Consider the following 24,539-nt stretch of genomic DNA (forward strand, 5'->3'; position numbering starts at 1 on the left):
AGGCTCGGGCCAGCTCCCGGCCTCCAGGGTGTCCTGGCTCCTTCCCATGTCCCCCCGTCCCCGTGCCCATCTCCCCCCCGTGTCCGTCTCCCCCCATGTCCATCTCCCCCATGTCCGTCTCCCCCTCCATGTCCGCCCCCCCATCCCCATGAGACTCTCAATCTACTCCCAAGACCAGGTGTCAGCTCAGATGTGCCACCAAACCAAACCAAATCAGCCCCTTTCCAGCCATGTCCCCTGCCTCCATGAGGTCCAGGTGCCCACAGACCCCACCCACCCTTGTGCACGGGGCCCGGACCCTGCAGGTCTCTGCCCAGACAAGGCCTGGCTGCCACGGTGCCCGCAGGGGGGCACTGCTGCCATTCACCTGGCCCCGGCGCCCTACCCTCCTCTTCCACTCTCTCCTTACAGATCCTCTGTAAACAGGCTGGGATTCGCCTCTTCCCCAGCAGAGAAGTCATCTACTCGGTCAGCCTGATCCAGGCAAACGACAGAGTCGAAACATGGGCCCACTTTTGCTCTAGTTGCCAAGGCTCAAATGAAGACCTGGTTCTCCTGCTCTGTCTGTGAGCAACCCCCCCCCCCATCCTGAACAGCAGGTGAAGACCTGGTTCTCCTGCTCTGTCTGTGAGCACCCCCATCCCGAACAGCAAGTGAAGACCTGGTTCTCCTGCTCTGTCTGAGAGCCCCCCCATCCTGAACAGCAGGTGAAGACCTGGTTCTCCTGCTCTGTCTGAGAGCCCCCCCATCCCGAACAGCAAGTGAAGACCTGGTTCTCCTGCTCTGTCTGAGAGCCCCCCCGCCATCCTGAACAGCAGGTGAAGACCTGGTTCTCCTGCTCTGTCTGAGAGCCCCCCCCCATCCCGAACAGCAAGTGAAGACCTGGTTCTCCTGCTCTGTCTGAGAGCCCCCCCCCATCCCGAACAGCAGGTGAAGACCTGGTTCTCCTGCTCTGTCTGAGAGCCCCCCCCATCCTGAACAGCAAGTGAAGACCTGGTTCTTCTGCTCTGTCTGAGAGCCCCCCCCCCCCATCCTGAACAGCAGGTGAAGACCTGGTTCTCCTGCTCTGTCTGTGAGCCCCCCCCATCCTGAACAGCAGGTGAAGACCTGGTTCTCCTGCTCTGTCTGTGAGCCCCCCCCCATCCTGAACAGCAGGTGAAGACCTGGTTCTCCTGCTCTGTCTGAGAGCCCCCCCATCCCGAACAGCAGCAGACTCTGAGGCTGCAACTAGGGCCGAGTGGGGCTGGAGCCGGGGGTCGACGCACTGACAGGATGCAGGCCGAGCCTTCCCAGGTGTGGGGCTGGAGTCCGCGTGCGGGGTGGCATGAGGGGAGGACGATGTGCCTGTCAGGGTCCCAGAAACGGGGACAGCCTCTGTCGTTTTCCCTTTCAGGAAGGGCTCTAGAATGCACCGTGGTCTTTGTGACACAGCCGCGGGGGATGGTGTGCGGAACCTAGAGCGTCTCCCACCCTGCCCCTCTCTCCTCGGCTGTGGGCTCCAGGGAAGGTCACCACCTGTCACCATCAGGGAAGGATGCCTCAGCAGCCGTGCCAGGACACCTGACTGAAGGTGAGTTCTAGGTAAGTCTTTTAAAGCACATCACTCTGAAGGCGGTCGCAGAACTCTGGGAACGGTCTATGTTAACTGTCAATGCCGGCTAACGAGCAGGGTGACAGTTGAGAAACTGCATTGTCTCCTCCATACAATGGACATTCTAGATGAAACAAGGAGCCGCTGACTTTGCAAAGCCCTCCCAGTGCCGGGCGGGCCGCGTGGGGAAGGCACTGGCTTTGGAGTCCGAGGCCTGGGTCCGAGGCCTGTCCCTGCCACTTGACTGCTCTCAACGGTTTTGATCTCACTCTTTGAACGTGGCCAGTAACATTTGTCACACCTGAGTGCTGGGTGGGGCAGGTGAGCCTGGTCTGGGAGAAACCACACGGTCACAGGTGTGGGCACAGTCCAGGGGCTGCTGACGCTGTTCTTGAGCGGGCGATGCTCCCACCTTGAGAGCAAGACTCTGGCGTCAGAGTGAAGCCCTGCCTGGTTCTGCCCAGAGCCTGCTGCACGACCTTGGACCAACTGTGCCACCTGTAAACCAGCTCACGCTCTGCTGGGGCCGTGGGGCCCTCCCTTCTCCAGGGCCCATGGTTTGCCTCCTCATTTGCCACCAACTCTGCCCCCCGGACTAACTGCACCTGACTCCCACCTCCGCTCCACCGGAGCCTGGCCCCGGAGAGCCAGAGGCACAGCCCAGAGACTCGCCTCCTCCCTACAGGCGGGCAGAGGACCCGGAGAGGCCTCCAGAGGTGGGTGAGCAGGCCAGAGGGGCTCTGCGGGGACTCTCTGGTTGGAGACCGCACCCTCTCAGTCTGAAAGGGATGGATCTGGGCCTCTGCCCATCCTGGCCTCAGCTCTGGGACCAGGGGCGGGGCTAATCCTTGGGCCTGAGAAAACCACAGACACCCAAGGAGGGCCACAGGGAAACAGCTCCTGAGCTGGCGTGGGGCATCTGAAACCGCTGCCCCTCTCCAGACCCTCCCGTGTGCCCCACTCGGGAGACAGCTCCAAGTCCAGGGTGAGGTGGGACCACAGTTGTATGATTTTATAAGCATTATCATCACTCTGATTTAATGGTGGAAAAAGGGAGCAAAGAGCCCGGCCAGGTGGCCCCGTGGCCGGAGTGCCGTCGGTACACAAGAAGGCTTGGGCTCGGTCCCCGGCCAGGGCGTGCGCCTAGGCTGTGGGTTGGAATGTTTCTCTCACAGTGATGTTTGTTTCTCTCTCTAGCTCGCTCTAAAAATCAATAAATATAACCTTGGGTGAAGATTTAAAAAATAAAATAAAAAGGGTGCAAAGAGAAAACGGCAAGAAATAATTAAATTCAAATAAACAAACAGATGAAAACAGCCTTTAAAAACCCAACGAGCAGAAACATCTATCTGGACAGATTGCAAGGAGGGGCCATGCTATTTCCTGGGGCTCGGTGCTCCAGGAGCAGGCTACCTGTCCCTTACAAGTGCAGAGGTGGCTTTCCCCCTCTGTTAGCAGGTCCACCGGCTGTCACCATGGAAAGCTGCCTTGGGCTGGCGCTACAGCCCCCCTCCCCCACCAACCACAGGGTGGGGCAGGGGCGGGAACAACCCCACTGTGGGACTCCTCTCTGCAGACTTTGGGTGTCTTGGAGACACTTTCAGCCAATGGGCTCTTCCCCTTTCCTGCTGGTAACACGACTATGCTAATTAGCTCCAGGGACTCTCCTGTTGCCTGGGGACAAGGTTTCAGTCCAGGAGGAGGAACTGGGACTGCAGGGTGAGTTTTCTCTGGTGGTGGCCCTGCATGTTCAGAGCTACTTTGTCTCACGACATTCGCTTCGAACTCCGCTTTTTCTCTTCTCCTCTGAGTAGGTTCTCCTGGGGTGCTCTGTTTGCACACCCCAGACGTGAGCGATTCAGTATTCAGGAGGGGGGAAGCTGGCCCTGAGCTGGGCCTTTTCTCTTCTCCTCTGAGTAGGTTCTCCCGGGGTGCTCTGTTTGCACACCCCAGACGTGAGCGATTCAGTATTCAGGAGAGGGGGAAGCTGGCCCTGAGCTGGGCAGGAAAGGCAGCTGGCTGAGCACCGGCTGCTGTGCTCAGGGGCCTGGCGGTGGGCAGGCTGGAGGGGTGGGTGTGAGTCCGCGCCTAATTCTTGGTCCAGAGTCCGAGTCTCCTTGGGCATTTCGAGGCTCCACAAACAGGGGGCGACTAGTGTTCGAGCTGCCTGGGGAGGGGCCCGGGCTGGCGTGCTGAGAGCCACAGCAGATCTCGTCTTCCTGCTGCTCCCTGCGGCGGGCTGGGCCTGCTGTCCTGCAGGCTCTGCAGGAAACCCTTCCACCAGCTATCCTGAGCCTGGCGCCCACTAGCAGGTGGCTAAGCCTGAGGCTGGGCTGGGCCTTCCAAGGACACTCTCCACGGAACACAGGTGTGATGGGGATAGGGAGAGCCCGACTTCAAGTCTGTCACTCTGGAGAAGCCACTTGGTCTCCCGGCTACTACGTGGCCATGTCTGTCCAATGGAGATGAAAACCAATACATAGCGTGATTATTAGAATTGCTCATAATGTCTGGACTGAGCCTCAGCCTGGAGAGGAAAGGGAGGTGCTAAGACCGCCACTGGCCACTCTGCCTGACCTAGTGTCTAGAGATGGTTTTAGGGCCTGGTTCTGGTGGCTCCAGCTTCCTCTTGGGCCTCAAAGGTCTCCCTCTGCTGCCCAGTGCTCCATGGCTGACAGTGCGGAGGAGGGGTGGGGGTGGCCATGCTCTCCCTCCCCCTAGCGTCTGGGTGAAGGGAGTCAGACAGGTGTCTCCTGGACCCTGGTACCACCAGCACACAAGGTGTGCAACTGACCGCACCCCTCCGTGGGCAGGGCGGGCTCCCCTCCTGTACAATCCATTGACAACTGACCGCACCCCTCCGTGGGCAGGACGGGCTCCCCTCCTGTACAATCCATTGACAACTGACCGCACCCCTCCGTGGGCAGGGCGGGCTCCCCTCCTGTACAATCCATTGACAACTGACCGCACCCCTCCGTGGGCAGGACGGGCTCCCCTGCTGTACAATCCATTGACAACTGACCGCACCCCTCCGTGGGCAGGACGGGCTCCCCTGCTGTACAATCCATTGACAACTGACCGCACCCCTCCGTGGGCAGGGCGGGCTCCCCTCCTGTACAATCCATTGACAACTGACCGCACCCCTCCATGGGCAGGGCGGGCTCCCCTCCTGTACAATCCATTGACAACTGACCGCACCCCTCCATGGGCACGGCGGGCTCCCCTCCTGTACAATCCATTGACAACTGACCGCACCCCTCCGTGGGCAGGGCGGGCTCCCCTCCTGTACAATCCATTGACAACTGACCGCACCCCTCCATGGGCAGGGCGGGCTCCCCTCCTGTACAATCCATTGACAACTGACCGCACCCCTCCGTGGGCAGGGCGGGCTCCCCTGCTGTACAATCCATTGACAACTGACCGTACCCCTCCATGGGCAGGACGGGCTCCCCTGCTGTACAATCCATCGCTAGCTTTGAGTTCATTGCCAATCCCAGTTTTCACGCTCTCCACCCGCCTCCGGTGATGGGACTCAGCTCAGCCCCGAGCCGGCTCTGACAACACGTGCCCGTTTTTTTCTCAGTGAGACGAGCCCTAGGGTGGGCTGGACTTGGACCCAGATGGACATCCCCACAGGATCTAGCTCAGACTAGGCTGATGTCTAGAAAACATGACAAATCAGGAATTTTGTTGTCATCCCAGAGGGACAATGTTATCCCAGGTCGCTGGACTGTCAAACTTTTGTGGAAAAGCCCAGTGGCAGTTAAGCCCACAGACGGGCCTGAGCCGACGCTGCGTCCATGTGGCCAGCGTGGGACTGACCAGGAAGAGGCTCAGTGCTTCCTCTGTCAAGTGGCCTGGCTGGAGTACATGGCAGAATCTGAATTAGGAAATATTTCTGGAGAAAGTTTGGATGAGAACACACAGCACTGTTCAAAGGTGCCTACATACCAGCAGTGAGCACGAGACGACTCTTTCACCCAAAGTGTCCCTCTAGAAAGTAGACCACAGTCCTTCCAGGGCCCTCACCTCCGGGCGGAACATGTGCCCTGACCGGGAATCGAACGGGCGACCTCTTGGTGTGTGGGTTGATGCTCAACCACTGAGCCCCCGGCCGGGCCTCCTCTCTCCCCTTCTGTGCCCCTTCCTTTCCCAGCTCCATCGCCACCTGGCCTGAGATGTGTCTGCTGCTCGTCTCTTCCTCTGGACCCGAGCAGGCCTTCGTTGCCCAAGGGGCCATGGAAACGAGGCTGTTCCCTATCACTGACCCTCGGGGATCCGCCGCAGGGTAGCTCGCAGCTTCACAGGTTGTGGGCTGGGGCTGTCCGAGAGCAGATGGGGTGCCCGCCTGGGCCCGGCCAGTGCACGAGCCAGCGCCCTCACGGGCCAGGTGGGGCTGCGGCGCGGGGAGAATGCACACAGCACAGGGCACCTGGTGTGGTCCTGGAGACTGGGCCTCACGGGACCATGTCTCCTTGTCCCCAGGACAAAGTGACCTGCAGTGTGTGTGCACAGGGGAGGCAGCGACGCCCCAGAACTGAGGACGCCAGGCGGAACCCTGGAGTCTGGCCCATGGGGACCGCTGTGCCCCCGTCAGCAGAGGCCGCACGGCCCAGCACCTCACCTCCATCAGGAGCAGCTGCTTCTATTCTGTCTACAGAAGGGGACCCGAGGCTCAGGGGGCTTGGGGGACGGCCCAGGGTCCACGGAGCAGTGAGGGAAGACCCACTGCCTCTCAGGCTGGGGTGAAGACTGTTGCAGGAACGGTCCATGGGGAGCTGAGGGCAACCCGCATGGTCAAAACCCTGTGCCTTCCCCGGCCACATGGCTTCTGGGAACCAGGTTTCTTGTCTGCAGGGGCCGCTGTGGGAGGTGCGGGGGTGCCGCGGGGTGCCGGCAGGCCTGGCTGCAGCAGTGATCAGGTCACCCCGAGTCTGGCTCTCCTGCTGGCCTGTGTGTTCTGAATGTGCTGGTTTATGAACAGGGCGTTTCGAGTCTGTTGGATGAATCATCTTCATGTTTTGTTTTAATTGTAAGGTACCTGTTCCCTTTGTTCCTCTAACAAATGCAATTAACACCGAACATTCCGAATGACAAAACAGAGGCCATTAAGCCAATAAGAAATCGTCTTCTGTGGTTGGGCCATGCGACCCCCTGGGAACTTTTGCTTCAAATAAAAGTTGAATGTTTAAGAAGGGCTAGGGTGGAGGGGGCCGTTTGACAGGTAAGAGCGTCCCACGCACATGCGCAGACCCCCCGGGGGGCTGAGGGTGGGAAGCAAACAATGTCAGGAGCAGACGAAGCTGTGATCCCCACGTGATGTGGGCCCGGGTTTCCATGTCAACACGGCTGGCTGGGCTCTGATGCCAGGAGAAAATGCTCCGTCCAGAAACCCCGGGACAAGGAGCTGTGTGCGCGGCACCAGCTCCCTGCCCCGCAGCCCCCAGGGCAGCCTCCTCTGGGCAGAGCAGCAGTGTCCCCGCTCACACACCTCTCTGGGCGGAGCAGTGTCCCTGCTCACACACCTCTCTGGGCGGAGCAGTGTCCCCGCTCGGGGACAGCTGTGGGATCCAGGGAACTGGGGGGTCGCTCGGTGAGGGAAGACCCACTGCCTCTCAGGCTGGGGTGAAGACTGTGCAGGGAGCAGCATCGAAGGACAGACACAGGAGAAAGCTGTGTTGCACAGTGGTTAGACTTTAGGGGAGCTGCATGGTAAACAGCCAACTTCTGGGGGCTGTGCTGCTCCGAGCAACTGGGAAGGGGTGGGCTCATGTTCTAGGCCCAGCTGGATGAAGCTGTATCTTCACCCTCACCGTGTGGGGCTGGGGCCGAGGAACAGCCCACCTGTCTCCATCACTGGCCACTCAGGCACCTGCCTGGTTGGTGGCATTATCCGCTCACGCGTCCTCTCTCTCTCTCTCTGCCAATCTCCAAGCTCCAAGCCCTTACAGTTAAATGACTCCATCAATGCTTTTAATAGAATTCATATTACCAAGGTATATTTAGATATGCATATATCTACAGTTTATATGCAAATGAGCACCCCATGCATTGGCCCTAAGGCAGTGGGTACAGCTGAAATGGTTTCTTCAGGGACCCCAGGTTGGATGTGGTCCCTCCAAAAGGTCGGGGGGACATCTACTGGACTGACCCCGGCAGGGACTTGGGGCAAAGATCACATCTCCTTCTCCTCACTGTCCATCAGGGAAGCCAGGTGCTTCCGCCGAGGGCACCCTGTCCCCGTTGGCAGCCTTCGGTGAGCGCCATGCGGCTCCCTGGCCAACCCACCCACGCCAGACCGGAACGGACCTGCGCGAGCTGGTCACCCAGAGTCTGAGCACGGTGACACGCCTGGTTCCAATGTCAGAGAGCCCATGGGCCCCCAAACAGCACACCCTTTGTAGAATGTGTGGGGCAGGTGACCTTGACTTTGTTAGAGGGGCTTTCACATGGGAGTCCGGGACTGTGGACACCCTCCACTCCTTGGGGTCACTGGGGCCCAGTGGTGCCCTCGGGCTGAGGCATCTCCTGCTGCTTGGGCACAGGCCACAGAGGGAGAGAGAGGGCAGAGGCCACGGGGGAGAGAGAGAGCAGAGGCCACGGGGGAGAGAGAGAGCAGAGGCCACGGGGGAGAGAGAGAGCAGAGGCCACAGGGGGGAGAGATAGCAGAGGCCACGGGGGAGAGAGCGAGCAGAGGCCACGGGGGAGAGAGAGAACAGAGGCCACGGGGGGGAGAGAGAGCAGAGGCCACGGGGGGAGAGAGAGAGCAGAGGCCACGGGGGAGAGAGAGAGCAGAGGCCACAGGGGAGAGAGAGAGCAGAGGCCACGGGGGAGAGAGAGAGCAGAGGCCACGGGGGGAGAGAGAGAGCAGAGGCCACAGGGGGGAGAGAGAGCAGAGGCCACAGGGGAGAGAGAGAGCAGAGGCCAACGGGGGAGAGAGAGAGCAGAGGCCACAGGGGGGAGAGAGAGCAGAGGCCACGGGGGAGAGAGAGAGCGGTGCACGGACAAGACCAGCGTCCGTGGCTGTGCTCTGTTGTCTGCATGACCTTGGGAAGTCACTCCAGTTCTCTGAGACTCAATTCTCCTATTTAAAAAAAAGGGTCGACATGTGGCATGGTTGCCATGGAGACTGGAGACACAGAAGAGCCCAGCAGCAGTTACTTTGGTACACGTCACCTGAGAGTGATGATGAGCTGCTCTGAACTGCACGTCGCATCTCTGAGAGTTACGTGGGGACCCCACCAGGGAACCCTGGAAGCCCCCAGCCCTGCTGTCCGCACCTCTCTCCGGCCCATCTGTCATCTCTCCCTCGGTCCTGCCAAGTGTCTGGGCAGCTATGCCTGTGAGTGTCTCTGACGTCCTCCTGCCTCTCGGCTGCCCCTTCCTAGCGGTCTCTGCCCACAGGAAAGGGCTTCAGGAACACAGCTGGGGCAGAGGGAAGCAAAGGCCACTGGACGCTTCTGCCCACAGTGAGTCTATGCTGCTCAACCCGACAGCACCGCGGAGCAAGTTGTGAGCACACGGCCCTCGCCCCGTTGGCGCTGCCAGCGTAGCCTCCCCAGTGCAGACGCCTGGCACACGCCGACACCCACTCCAACAACCCACTCCTCGGAGGGCCCCGTGGCCACCCGCCACGCGGCTGCTGGTGTGAACGGACAGCCCTCTGTGGGCGGGGGGGGGGGCCACGAGAGTGATCGGAAGCCAAGTGGGAGTCACAGCAGAGGAAAGGTGTCTTGTCACACGTCCAGTGATGGGTCTCATGAAGGTAGTGGGAGAGGATAAATGAAAGGACTTTTGAATGGGTGACTTTACTGAGCAGTTTGCCTCATTTCCCTTGGCCCTCAGGCAAGAGGAATTCTCATCTACATGGCTGAACCTTCCTATGAAATGAGTCCCCAGTACCAGCTGCGCAAACGCAGTGACGGGTTTCCGTTCTACAGCGTGTCCACTCTGTAACTCAGTACAACAGTCAAAGGGACGAAATGATTACTGTGAGATCAAGTTGGCAAGACGTTTGAAAATGTCAGATATATCCAAAGTCAGTCTTACTTAAAAATATAAAGATACATGCGCATGAAGCATCGGATAAATTCTATCATCATAGTGATGATAACGACCTTACCACTGAAATGCTTGCACATATTTTGATGACATTAAAATGTAGGTTGCCATTACTTTTTTAATTTAGATATCCATGGGGTGTCCCACCATGCTGTTTGATTCACAATGACTAGATCAAAAAATTAATTAGAAATTAAATTCAAACCAAGTGGTTCAGTTCCAACATGTAGAAACAAATTGTACAAGACAAGAAGACAGTACATTTAGAAACTTCTTGTATTTGGCCTTCTGAGCTGTTCATGTGAAATGTAACCTATTATTTGCCTATCCATCCATCTAGCTGTTGGTTAGTCTGTCCATCCAGCCATCTGTTGACATGTCTTTCTGTCTGTAATTTCCAGATTCCCTTGTGTGGGGTGGTCCCACTCTTACAGATTCTGTGACTTGACAACAAGCCATCTAACTTGTTTTAGTCGTATCAGAAGGTCATCTCCTTCCCATTTCTATTGCCAGTGTTGACTCCCCTGCTCAGTGGGCAGGCCTGGGCAGGCGGCTGACCACTCAGAGTGGAACGAGAGAAGGAATGTCCCTGGTCTTTGCAGGCTCCTGTCAGTGGTCTGCTTCTAGGGCCAGTCAGTCACTTAGGGGTGCAGGAAGGACCCTGACCAACAAGCGCACCCTGCCCTCCTTAACCAAGAGCACAGCACCCAGCCAGGTAAGGTGACCACGAGGAGAGGCACGGGGGTCTGGGGGCTGCTCATGCACCACCTGATCCGGGGCTTTCTGGAGACCCAAACACAGGGAGGAGGAGGTGAAGTGCATTTTCCCAGCCAGTCCCTACTTAGCGTGGCGGGTGAGTACGGAGCAGGCTCAGAGCCAAAGTTCCTGTTGGACAGAGCTCCCAATGCAGATGTGCTCTGCAGACAGCTCCAGGCTGCTCTTCCCCACCATGCCTCGGAGCTGGGCGGGCTCCTTGTCGTGTGGGCGGGCTGTGCTGAGCAGTCCGAGCTGGACGGAACTGGCTGGATCTCCGTCTCCCCATCAGGGCCTCTCTAACCCTTGCTTGGTGTGTTTGGCCTCCCTGAGCCGAACTTAAGAAACACACAAGACAGCCCAGGCTTTGGGTGCTCAGGGAAACCCGGTGGCCAGAATCAATTACAATCTAGATTTTAGCTCTTTGCGTTTAGGGCCTGGCCATAGTCATTGCTAACCTGTGAAACACAGAGGCGTGCAGGAATAAGCATTGATTTGTCTTAAATTAGTCCCAAATGACTAAGCAGAATCGTGGACAAAAGAAACTATGATTTATCCTGGCCAGTGTGGCTCAGTGGATTGAGCACCATCCCAGGGACTGAGAGGTCCTGGCTGGATTCTGGTCAGGGCACAGGCCCGCGTTGTGGGCTCCATCCCCAGTGGGGGTGTGCAGGAGGCGGCCAATCCGTGTTTCTCTCTCTCCCTTCCTCTCTGTCTAAAAAATCAATAAAAACATTTTTTTTTTTTTTAAAAAGTAACTTTACTATTTGTTCAGGCCCATGGGCTAGAGTTGCCAAATAAATTACAGAGCTATGCAATGTTTGGAACATATGCATGCGAACAAGTACCCATTTTTTTTATCCCAAGCACAGGTGTAACTGGGCACTGTGTAACTTTACTGCTAAATCTGGCAACCCCATGAGGCGAGGCCATTGACCAACAATGGGCAGAGCGCAGGCTCCGGTAATCAGCCCATCTTTTCAAAAATTGAGTTTTAACTCCAGTGCAATGGGACAGTGTCTGACACACCAGCATGTGTTTCCTGCAGTGTGCTCGTGTGCACACAAGTGGTAGGCGTATACAGCCACGCGGTGCCCACGTGGTATGCACTTGGATGACTTCTACAGGGGTGAGTGGTGGGATGGGCATAAAAAGTCACAAACTTCCACGTTGGGCAAAGCAAGCAACTGTGATAAGAGAGACAGAAATAGAAGGTAGAGTCCCAAATATTTAAAAAAATTTTAAATTTGCCTACAATAAGTTGCCTCTTTTGGTGTAGACAGTTCTTTGGGCTCTAACATATGTCCCTATTCTGCTGACCACCCCCAGTCAGCGCTCCAGCGACTCACACCGTGGCCCCTTGCGACCAGCCTTCCCCTCCCCCGTCCCTGGCAGCCACCGGGCTGCCTCCCGGGCGTGTCATCGCGGCTTTTCCAGAATGTCATACACGTGATCATCATTGTGTAGACACTGAGGCTGCTTTCTCTGCTCAGCAAATGCGTCTGACATGCATCCATGTGTGGGAAGGGTGCACACGCTCGCACGGAGGCCACGCGGCGTATCTGTGCCCGACACACCTTCAGGGTTTTCTTTCCTGCTTGGCAGTTACGAAGAGAGCAGCTATATGCATATAGGACATGTTTTTGTGCGAAAGTCGTTTTTGTTTTTCTAGGCTTAACACCTATTTGGGGAAATGCTAAGTCATATGATAAGTATATGGTTAACTTTTAAAAACATTTATGTTTTCATTGCCTTTTTTTTGGGAGGGGGGAGAGGAAGGGAGAGAGAGAGATGGAAACATCAATGTGAGAAACATGGATCAGCTGCCTCCTGCACGCCCCCTACTAGGGATGGAGCCCACAACGCGGGCAGGTGCCCTGACCCGGAATCAAACCAGGACCTCTCAGTCCATGGGATGGTGCTCAATCCACTGAGCCACACCGGCCAGGCAATATATCGTTAATTTTATAAGAAATTGCCGGTTTTTCAGAGTGACTGCACCATTTTGAATTCTCCTCAGCATTCTTGCCAAATCTTTGTACTATTGGTCTTTATGGCCTTTTTATTTTTCAAGAAATTCTAATAACTGGAGTGGTATCTGTAACTTTAATTTGCATTTTCCTGGTGACTAAGGATGCTGAGCAACTCTCTGTGGGCTTATCTGCCAACCACATAACTTCTACGGTGAAATGTTTTATTAAATCTTTGGGGAATTTTTAAAAATTGCATTGTTTACTTTCTTACTGTTGACCTTAAGTTCTTTTATTTTCCATTCTGGTAATTATGCTTTTAATTGGCGTGCTTGGGCCATTTTCATTTAATGTAAGTATTGATATGCTTGAATTTAGGTCTGCTATTTTAATAGTTGTATTTTGCTTCTCCCATTTCCCTTTCCTGCTTTCTTTTAGATTATTTGAATTATTTACTAGATGTACACATTTAAAAACATAGCTTTTAAATTTATAAATATACACATTTTTAATTTATATATTTAAAATACAAATAATATATATTTTATATATACTTAAATTATATATATATACTATTTACATATATTATACATAAAATATATTTTTAAAGGTATACATCCAGTTTTTTATTTTGTCCTTAGTGATTGGTCTGGAGATTTAAATGACACACTTAACTTCATAGTCTACTTAGAGTTACTACTTTACCTCTTCAAAAGCAATGTGATAACCTTATGTCCCATACAGGTCCCTGCATTTCCCCATTAAGTTGTAGTTGTTATATCCCATCTATGTGCATTAAAAACCCGGTCAGGTCCAGCTGGTGTGGCTCAGTGGTTGAGTATTGACCCACGCACCAAGAGGTCACTGGTTCGATTCCCAGTCAGGGCACGTGCCCAGGTTGTGGGCCAGATCCCCAGTGGGGGGCGTGCAGGAGGTGGTCAATCGATGCTCTCTCTCATCAATGTTTCTCTTTCTCCCCCTCTCCCTTCCTCTCTCAATGAAGGAAAAAAATTATAAAACAACAACAAAGCCCCATCAGATAGTACTATAACTTTTGCTTTGGACCAGCACAGATATTTTTAAAATCTTAAGAGCCAATTATATTCACCAGAACGTGAACTGCTCTCCCTTTGGCCCAAAGCACATGTTTCTGTCCCCTGCGGGTCCCTCCATCCGAAGCCCTTCCTGTACACTTCGCACAGCCGCTCAGCCGGTGGCACAACCTTTCACTTTTCACTAACCTGAGAATGTTTTTCTTGTGCCGTCTTCCCTGAAGGATGCCTGCACTCAGTGTTTTGTTGACGGTGTGGTTTTCAGCGCTTTAAAAGCAGCTGCCCCAGTGCCTCTGGCCCTGAAGGGAACGGGTCCTTCCCTGTGGCAGGTTTCAATATTTTATTTAATTTTGAGCAGTTTAATTATGCTTCCAAGTGTGGATTTCTTTGAACTTATTTGTCCTGTCTGAAGTTCAGTGAGTTTCTTGCATCTGTAATTTTATGTCTTTCACTAAATTTTGCAAGGCTTAACCCATTTTTCCTTCAACTGTATTTCTGGACCACTTTTTCCTCTCCTTCTAGGGGTGTAGCTGTACATCAATATCGCTTTAGAGATACATATTTTTACCCGGCAGCCACAGGCTACAGGTCCTGACATACTTTCTGCAGATCCTATGCGTCATGGTTAGAGGGTCCCTCCAGGTTTCAAAGACTTCACAGTGCTCTTGGCATCAGCCCCTCACGTGGCCGCCCGGGCACCTGCCTGGGACCTGCACCTGGTCTCTCCCAGCTCAGTTCTCAAAGCTTTTGGGTTCTGGGTTTGGGATTTGGGCTTAGGCAGTGGAGGTGCACCCAGGAGCTCACACCAACTGTATTAAACCCCCTCCTCTGTGCATGCTCCCCACACTGTGTGGCTCCCTGAAACACCCCACCCCACCCCTCGGTCTTCTGGCTAGAAATCCAGGCATTTTGTTTTCTAAGTCTGCTCTTCCCTTCCTGCCATTGTTTCTGCCTCCAGGGCCAAGTGACACAATAGAGAGAAGGAGCAATTCCTCCTCTGGGGACCACAGTGTGAGCAGAGAATGGGGCTCCTCCCTGAGGTCCGAGGGCCTGCCTGGCACTCTCCAGGGTGCAGGACGCTGGGGCCGCAGCAGGAGGGGACAAAAAACACTAACAGGACAAGACCCAGCTCTCCCTGACCCCCCCCCTTCCCCGAACCTAACAGGCCCCTTTGCTGTTCTTGGACACCTTTCTGTCCCCACTGGCGCAAAGTTGGCCTTTGAGTTACTGCTCCAACCATCTGACAGCATTTATGTCCCGTGTCCGCAAAGCGCTGCTCTGTGCTGCCCAGGGCCCTGGGTTGCATTCAGTGGTGACACAGAGCACACTCAGTCCATCCTAACTGTGACAGACCCCAGCTCTCGCTCTGAAACTGCTCTATTCCGGTTCCTCCCAGCTACGTGATACAGAAACTCCAATCCTACAGCACTGTCTCTGGTGACCAGTCAATTATAACTGGATGTGGTTGGTTCTTTGTTTCTAAAGAAGAGTTTAGCTATCAGGACCTGCTCCGAAGAACTTCATGCTGCCGAGAGCGGAGAGAGACTCGTGCCTTTACTCTGGAGGCCTCCACGCATGCCGGAGGCTGGGACCCAGCAGGACCGGCGCAGGGCGGGACCCCTGTCGCGAGTGGCTGCAGTGGTTCATAGCCAGCATGCGGAAGGCGCTTCTACCTGTGACCCTGAGGATGCGCCAGGAGGAAAACCGACGACAGGCGCGCACAGCCCGACTGCGGCGCTCCGTGTGCCATGTGGACACGGCCCCCGTGAAGGCCGGTGATGAAGCAGACACGCAGGCACCTTTGCGGCGCATCCTGTCTGGTGGGGGCGCTTGGTCCCGGAGAGAGAATCAGAATGCAAGAGGCACCGAGCTTAGGAAAGAGCCTGCAGGACAGGGCAGCACAGCTGCAGACCTGCCTCACCCCTGAGCCTCCGTCTCCCTCGCTCTGCGACGGGGACGCTCCTGCGGATCGTGCTGGACGGCTGAGCTTAACGTCCATCTGTGCTAAGTTCCGGGCGCTATTTAACAGTTAGCATTAACCAAGCACTGTCGCGAGAGCTTCACAATTAAATCATCGCCTCTCCCAAGAGTCCTGTAAGGGGATTTTTTTCACAAATGAGGTAACTGGAGCCCTGAAAACTTAAAAAACTGTGGCGGAGCCGGATTTCTTAACCAAGCCTCTGAGGCCGGAATCGGCCTGTCGCTCTGTGCGCCGCCCCCCAGCAGCGGTCACTCTGTGCATCCCCCCCCCCCAGCAGCGGTCACTCTGTGTGTCCCCCCCCAGCAGTGGTCACTCTGTGCGCCCCCCCCAGCAGCGGTCACTCTGTGTGTCCCCTCCCAGCAGCGGTCACTCTGTGCGCCCCCCCACTCCGCACGCAGCGGTCACTCTGTGCGTCCCCCCACTCCGCACGCAGCGGTCACTCTGTGCGTCTCCCCCCCCCCCCCCCCCGCACGCAGCAGTCAAGACTAGCGCACCTGGCAGTGCGCAGGTGTCTCCGCTTGGATGTCAGCGGAAGAACGTGAGGGAGGCAGCGAGCGGGGAGGAGGGGGAAGAGGCAGCTTTCTCTTTGAAGTTCCGCCAGGTATCTAAGTTCAGCCTGGCCCCTCAGTGCTTGTGGGCACGGAGTAGGCATCCTCTTACTTGTGGGCCGAACAGCAGACTTTTCTGCGCTCTCCTGTTGCCCTGCAGTTATAGTGGCCGAGGCCTGACAGGTCCCTGGGTCCAGAAGTGAAGGAAACAAACTGCAAGGCAGTGAGTCATGCACCTCTACCTTATTCCTCCACATTCAGGCTATAGTACTAGAACTCAACAGTCCTGCGCCAGGAACCTTGAGATAACCCCAAAGAAAGACTCGATTTATGGGAGGGTCTGGGAAATGGCAGATATCCAAGAAAACACTATCACCATTACATGCACCCCGGGCAGGGGTGGGGTGCTACTTTCAAGTCCAGGATGGTGGGAGATCCATAACTCAGGAAGTGGAACAGCCAGATGGGCACTGAGCATCTTCATGCAGCCCTCGCCTGCATTTCAGACCTCGGACTCTGGGGTGCAGAAGGCCTTCCGTGGACTGGAGGGCTTGGGCTAGCGCAAGTTTGCTGGTGCCCTCATTTCTCTCCACTCTCCCCTTTCTCTCCTTCTCAACTGTTAGAGAACAAAGCATTATGATTTGGGGGGAGTCCAGTACCCTCGTGTCATCTTCTAACTTGATATTTTTCTCTTGTTATCAGAGTATATCATCTAGCAGTTTCTTGTGACTTTTCCGCAAACTGATCGGCAGCCAACCAGAACCACACACTTCGACGCACTCCTTTACTGAAGAGCATGGCTAAGAGTGGGAAAGGCCCCAAGGGCAAGAAGATCACGTTCAACGTGGCCAAGAACTGCATTAAAATCACATTCGATGGGAGAAAACGCCTCGACTTGAGCAAGATGGGAATCACCACCTTCCCCAAGTGCATCCTGAGACTTAGCGACATCGACGAGCTTGATCTGAGCCGGAATCTGATCAAGAAGATCCCCGACTCGATCGCCAAGTTCCAGAATCTGCGGTGGCTGGACCTGCACAGCAACTACATTGACAAGCTCCCCGAGTCCATCGGCCAGATGACCAGCCTGCTCTACCTGAACGTCAGCAACAACAGGCTGACCAGCAGCGGGCTGCCCGTGGAGCTCAACCAGCTCAAGAACATCCGCACGGTGAACTTAGGCTTGAACCACCTGGACAGCGTGCCCACGACGCTGGGCGCCCTGAAGGAGCTCCACGAGGTCGGGCTCCACGACAACCTGCTCAGCAACATCCCCCACAGCATCGCCAAGCTCCCCAAGCTGAAGAAGCTCAACACGAAGCGGAACCCCTTTCCCCAGCCGCAGGCATCGGAAGCCTTCATAGACTCCATCAAGAGGCTCGACAACTTGTACCTGGTGGAGGCGAAGGATCTGTGTGCGTCCTGCCTGAAAAAATGCCAGCAGGCCCGGGAAAAGCTGAACAAAATCAAGAACATGGTCATGGGGACGCCGAGAAAGGCCATCTTTAGCAGTCTGGTCTCCCCCAATTCCACGGCCAAGGAGCACCAGGACGACTGGAGGTGATCCTGGACCGGAGGCCGACAGGGAAAAGGGAGGGAGGAAAGATGTCAATGGGCTGCATCCACAGAAAATTGAGAGATTACCCCTTTACTGCAATAGTCTTCCAGCTACGCCCATAAAATACCTTTCCCTACCATCCTGGCTTGTGATTGTGTTGACTGAAAGGCCTTTAGTTCTTTGTCATTGCCTTCCCCGCATGCACACCCCCCCACATACGGGTACAAGGGTAAGAAGAGGGCTTTGCCTCTCATTTCTGCCCCAGAATTCTCCTCCTACCTACAGCCCGTGGCCCCGGGCAGCAGGCATAGTCTGCATTTAGTTTCATCATCATGCATTTCAGGACTAACCGCCAGCTCCCAAATGTGGAGCTTGTTCTATGGAGCTGCTCTGGGTCAGAAGTTCAAAGGTCAGGGATCTGAGAGCATGGGTTGCTAGGAAGCAGATAGACATTTAGCCTTGGAAGAGAACCAAACTCAGCCACAGAGATGGGAAGATGTTACCGTTAGTACTGGCAGGTAACATCTAGGGCTCTAAGCAGTACTGTCTTTGTCCCACGTGTGTGTCTGCACAACGTGCTCTGGGAGCTTCCTCTGGACTAACCCTGCCCGCCCTTGACTGTGACTGGAGGTTCCACCCCATCTTGCTCTGTCCAGGTCTTTTCCAGGCTCCTGCGGGAGGAAGGAAGGAACGGCTGCAGGTAGGGTTGGTGAGTGGATAATACATCCCTTACTAGGCGCTGTGCTAGGCTCAGGGTCTGTGTCTAGTGGGAAAGCGCAGCCCACCGTGTGCAGCCTGCAGGGAGCACTCACTGGGCACTTTCTTAGTTTTGTTTCCTGCGCCTATAAAGTGGGAACGATAGGACCCCATTTCCAAGGGTCGTTGTGTACCTACAGCAGGTAGCACACAGGGTTAGTTCTAGACAGCACATGGGGTGAGTTCTAGACAACACACCGGGTGAGTTCTAGACAGCATACCGGGTTAGTTCTAGACAGCACACGGGGTGAGTACTAGACAGCACACGGGGTGAGTTCTAGACAGCACACGGGGTGAGTTCTAGAGAGCACACCAGTGAGTTCTAGACAGCACACGGGGTGAGTTCTAGACAGCACACGGGGTGAGTTCTAGACAGCACACCGGTGAGTTCTAGACAGCACACGGGGTGAGTTCTAGACAGCACACGGGGTGAGTTCTAGACAGCACACGGGGTGAGTTCTAGACAGCACACGGGGTGAGTTCTAGACAGCACACGGGGTGAGTTCTAGACAGCACACGGGGTGAGTTCTAGACAGCACACGGGGTGAGTTCTAGACAGCACACGGGGTGAGTTCTAGACAGCACACCGGGTGAGTTCTAGACAGCACACCGGTGAGTTCTAGACAGCACACGGGGTGAGTTCTAGACAGCACACGGGGTGAGTTCTAGACAGCACACCGGGTGAGTTCTAGACAACACACCAGTGAGGACCAGACAGCACACCGGTGAGGACCAGGCAGCACACGGGGTGAGGACCAGACAGCACATCGGTGAGGACCAGACAGCACATCGGTGAGGACCAGACAGCACACGGGGTGAGGACCAGACAGCACACCGGTGAGGACTGCCCAGAAGCCAGCTCGCTCAGAACTGCCGCCCGGTGCATCTCAAGGCCGACCTGCTGCTGGACGAGCTCCTACTCACAGCAGCTCTGGCGGAAACGAGCGTGGTTGAGTCAGTCCACACGACAGAGCCCCCTGCACTGCCGCTCACACCTCACCCTGCCTGGAAGCTAGGGCTCCACGGACACAGCTCTAGAAAAGTGTTCTTCAAATTTAATCAAGACTTTTCTGTGTCGGCGGCAAGTTCCATAGTCATCTCTAGTGGAAAGGCACAGAGAGGCACGGCTCAGTGGGCGGAGTGTATTTCTCTCTCACGTTATAAACCAGAGCCCACAGCATACTGCTCTCCTCTCTGTTTATTTCTATCCGCAGTGCTTGGCCAGGCAGCACCGTCACATTTCTAAGATGGAGATAAAAATTCCCTTTTCAGTTTTCCCTTTATTAAGTGGTTTTCATTATAAAAGTAACAACATTGCACCATCATGTTGATTGTAACAACTTAAAAGTATCCACAAGTCTCCAGTATGAGTGGCAACAGATGTCCTCACCAGTCACTTTTCTGTGCAGACTTTTGCATCACTAAAATGACAGCATCCACAGCTTTTTACCTTGTTTCGAAACCTGTGCTGTTACATTGGCTTCATCATAACTTCAAACATCTGCACGACAGTTCAACACAGAGACACAGAACTAGGGGTAGGGCTGAGCAGCTATATTGTTCCCTGCTTTTCAGTAATAGAAACAGTTTCGTGATGAAAGCCTGTATAATTAAGATTTTGAAGAATGCTACATGTTTTCCTTGGCATAGCTCCATTATTGCAAATACTGTGTTAAAGGGTGTGGTTTTTAAATAGTGTATGATACATGCTATCAAGTAGCTTATAGAGGTTTGCACACACTCACTCGTACATCTACCAGCAATGCGTAGAGAGCTGTTCTGGTACATGCTGCCTGCTCTGCGTACCGCCCTTCACATCTTCCCTCTGATTGCTGCTGGAAACGATTAGAAACCCTGTGATGATGTGCAGGATGAGGTGTCATGTCAGGAGCACTAGCGTGCTGGGCCCTGAACATGTCCCGAAGACGGCCTTCCTGCTATTTAAGCTACTCCATCCCAAGAAGTACAGTATCCATGCAGGGGATTAGACCTCAAACAGAGACAGGTGGCCAGTCGTCTGAATCTTGCCCATTCCCATTTCTCCCCCTTGAGACACTTTTTCCTTAGAATTAGTGTTCCTTTCTCATTTAGCAAGGGGTCAGCAGAGAACAGGGGTTAAAAGAGAAGAGGCCCCTTGGCCCTGGGAGGGTCCTGGTCTGCACCCGGATCTGCCCTTCTGCTCCCTGTCCGCCCATCAGGGCTCCAAACCCTTCCCAAGACCAATTCTGGATTCGCTGCCGACCTAGTGGGTGGCATGCGAGGTGACGTCTACTTGCAAACCTTGATCTGGGTGCCCGTATGCTTCCGTTCTCAATGCATGTCTCAGGAAGGGGTGTTAAGTCCCTGAACTTCGTCAGGGCTGAGACATCAGTGGGCAGTGGCTTTGGTTGCCCCAGGGTACATCCAGGTGACACACCTTGTTAGCCAGGAAACCCTGGTGGTGGTGAAGCCAAGACAAGAGATGAAATCAGTTAGGAGTCCCTTTCTACATTTTATTTATTTTTCTGTCAAAGAAAAGTTTTGATGTTGACGATCCTTCATGCTCTAAAATACCACCATCATCTTTAGTTTCTAGAAATTGTATTAAATCTAAAAACGCTTGATAGAAAACCATGGGGTTTCTCCTTCCTCAAATAGAATAAAAACCCTATTCCTCTAGCCAAGTCACCACCCTCTCAGAAAGGTGGGCGTGACCCGGCGACCCGGTGTGACCTCTGCCCCTCTGTGTCTTGCTCTGGGACTGCAGTCACGCACTGTCCCACCTCTTCTCTCTGCATCCCCAGGACAGCCCCAGCAGCTCCCCCGAGTAGCTTATGGCAGAAACTTGGAGACTAATCTGCTAACGAGAACAATCCCTCTGAACAAGGAAAGTCCTCAGCGAGGAGGAGAAAGTGAGCGGCAAGGGGAACATTCTGGAGGCCAAGCCCTCCGGGGCTGGCCAAGCCACAGACTTGCTTCTGCAGCGCCTTTTGCCTGTCTCTGAGCTAGATCATCTGTGTATGAAAATGACTTTGGAAAATATTTGTTTTATAATGTATGTAGAGAAAGTATTTAAGAAAATAATAGCTATAAATTATAAACAAAAAATGTAAAAGAAGGTTGTAAGACTTAAGAGTGATGGTCTCTACGCTTCACTCAAACTGGTAAAATATCAACACCAGTCACCTGTGATAAGTTATGTATGTATAAGGCAATACCTCAGGCCACTAAAATGTTTGCCAAAAATTCATACCGAGAAATACATTACAAAATAATTTAGATTAATGAAAGTGGAATTTCAACAAATCTTTTAATAATGCACATGTAGGAAGGAAAAAGGAAACAGAGAAATGAACAACAGGGAAAAGACTCAGAAACAAAAAGTAAAATGAAAGACTTCTGTCCTAACATCTTAATAAGTATATTAAACCTACAGTCTTCTTCATCTGTAATGGCTCCAAACCAAAAATCACCACCCGTCCCTGAATAGGCAAAGGGCTAAACAAACGACGGTATATCCACACCATGGAATACTACTCAGCAGTCAAAAGGAACATGATATTGATACCTGCAACAACCCGCACAGATCTCAATGACATTCTGAGTGAAAACGGCCAATCTCCAAAAGTCACATACTCTACGATCCACATGGAGAACATTCTCTAAGTGACAAAATGATAGAGACGAAGAGCACATCAGTGGTTGCCCAGCTTTCTGTTGATAAGGGTGGGGGTGGGGCATGACCAGAAGGGTAGGCCAGGAAATCTCTCTGTGGGGATGAAAGTAATGTGCATGTTGGTGGTGGTAGTTACACACTGCTACACATATGATTAGATGGCAAAATACTGTGCGTACATATTGTACCAATGTCAATCTCCCAGTTTTGAGATTATAGTGTAATAACATAAAATGCAAGTATTGGGGAAAATTAAATGAAGGCTTCATGGGGACTCTATGTATTCTTTTTGAAACTTCCTGTAATGCTGTAGTTAATTTAATATCAAAAATTAAAAACAATCCCACAAGCTAGATGTAGTAATAAACAGATCTTCGTACGTGTCGAGTGCTCATTGGTGAGTGAGCCATGGAGACTCAGGCTGAAGAGCCCCCTACCCTCAGTTCTCCGAACTAATCTACGTTATCCGTGATCGATCATGTCATTGAAGATTCCTGAGAAATGTGCTGAAATTAAAGGAAATGCCTGGTGTCTTGACCCCTGTCCCAGGTTTGCTGGGGCTGGCTGGGCACACATGGCCATTGGGGGAGGGGGCCTTGAACCAGGGAGCTTCTGCCTCCCCAGCCTGGGTTTTTGCATCCCTGTCCCTGACCCCATGGGAGCGTGCCACCAGGTTGCTGTCGCCAGCGCAAGGCAGTACACAGGTGGGTGTTCAGGGTTATCTTCATGAACGAGTGAGAAGTAATTTCTGCACATTTGACTCATACCCAGGGCAAGCATGATGTCTTCCACTTGGCAGTCATTTCTGTGTGGATGACCAACTCGCGGCCACAGCCACAGTTTAGCTCCTCTGCCTACCCCCCTCCATCTGGGACAGGAATCCAGGTCCTCACCTGTGTACGCAGTGTTGGGACAAAGCATCTCTCAGACTCCGAGGACGACAGAATAGGAAAGGGTAGGGAACCACACTCACAGCTGTAGGGACAGCTGTGTGACCACGGAGGGACACTGTACATACAGGACATTTATAAGGTAATCTACAGAGACAAGGGGTGAGGGAAGTGACTTGTGTCAGAGTTGACGCACAAAGAGCGAGGTTCCAGGGAGTGAGGAATGGACATATCACCCTCAAGGGCTGTGGTCCCTGGGGTTGCTTTCCGCCTGGGGCATGGCCACCTGCTCTGTTGATACTTCAGGAGTCACCCCTCTTGCGATACCAGAACCTTGATCCTCTTGGGAAACCACCCTCCCCTCAGTGTGGGTGGGCTGACTCCTCTCCCAGAGGTGGGTGGGCGCGCGACCCTCACCTGGCCTATGAAAGCCCCTGACTGGTTCTGGAATGGACACAAACCCAATTTGGGCAGATGAAAATCACTCTCTGGGATTTTTGCTAAAATTACTGGGACAGAGCATTCTCATGGGATTGACTATCAGCTAAGCGCTGCGGGGCAGTGTGTGCGAGAGTCTGCTGAGCATGGAGCCCGGGACGCTCCGCCGTGAATGGACAGCCACCGTGTCCTGAGGGCCTACGGGCGCAGGTGTCCTGAGGGCCTACGGGCGCAGACATCTAGCTGCCCGCAGCCAGGCCGATCTGGCCTTCAGCAATGTGGGGTGTGGACTTTCTTTGCTTCAGTTAGTTGGAAATGGCTTTCTACCACTTACACCGAAACATCACAGAGAATCCAAGTGTGAAGATGAGGCTTATGTGAAACAAACATGAGCTCACCAGGGCTGATATTCAACTTCCACACACATCTAGGGCTCTGCTATTATTGAACCACTGAAACACCTCCAGTCCAGCTGGTGACAGCAACACCCGTCCAGTGGCCCCCGCTACCCAGGCCTCATAGACTGGTGTCTGGTATGCCCTGGACCCCCCACAATCTGCCAAGTGATGGGTTATTGCCTGAAACAACAGGGAGCTTCTGCCAGCAGCCACTCAAATGGACCTTCTGGAGTCATCAGTGACCTGCGTGTCACAAAGCTCAACGTCCCTTCTCAGTTCGCATCTCGCTTGGCCTACCAGCAACATCTGACCAGTAGCACAGGTGGCCGCTCCCTCCTTGAAACACTAGCTGACTCTCAGGACACCTTCCACACCTGCAGTTCCTCCTATCTTTCCGAGGGCAACTTCTGTCTCTTCTGCTCATTCTGCCCCAAAGTCCCACAGCACTGACGGTCGGATGCCCCAGGGCACGATCCTTACACCTCGTCTGTGTGCATCATTCTCGTGGTGACTGCATCCAGTGTCACGCTTTAGGTGCTGTTCCAGCTAAATCGCCTCTCGCCGGGGACTCTGTGAACCCCAAACTCATTTATCCAACGGTCAACATGGCTCTTCTACCTGGACATCCGGCAGGCACCTCAAAGTTAACATTTCCCAAACTGAACCCCCGACATCACCACACCCCCAGAGTATCTCTTCCCGTGCTCTTCCCGTCCATTTTCCAACTGCTCAAACCCAAATCTTTGGTCTCATCCTTAAGCCCTCTCTCTCCCAGGCACACTCCACACTTGATTTCTCAGCAGGGCTACCTTCAACACATGGCCATCATCTGAGCACCCCATCTCCGCAGTCACCCCGGCTCCAGCCATCACCTCACCTGGACCACTG

The 24,539-nt window shown here is 54.0% G+C and overlaps 2 protein-coding genes across 2 annotated transcripts in view; one reads left to right on the forward strand and one right to left on the reverse strand.

The window, feature by feature from the left end:
• Nucleotides 1-24,539, reverse strand: part of WDFY4 (WDFY family member 4) — a 284,390-nt gene that overhangs the window by 49,527 nt on the left and 210,324 nt on the right. The window lies entirely within an intron of this gene.
• On the forward strand, nucleotides 16,753-17,520 carry LRRC18 (leucine rich repeat containing 18). The gene has a single exon (XM_036265309.1). It carries the CDS (start codon nucleotides 16,753-16,755, stop codon nucleotides 17,518-17,520), a length of 768 nt encoding a protein of 255 aa, XP_036121202.1.

Source organism: Molossus molossus, unplaced genomic scaffold, assembly GCF_014108415.1.
Source record: "Molossus molossus isolate mMolMol1 unplaced genomic scaffold, mMolMol1.p scaffold_m16_p_17, whole genome shotgun sequence".
In the NCBI taxonomy this organism is placed as follows: domain Eukaryota; kingdom Metazoa; phylum Chordata; class Mammalia; order Chiroptera; family Molossidae; genus Molossus; species Molossus molossus.

Excerpts from the sequence above, each read along its gene's own strand:
- LRRC18 (XM_036265309.1), top strand. The coding sequence starts at position 16,753 with ATGGCTAAGAGTGGGAAAGGCCCCAAGGGCAAGAAGATCACGTTCAAC.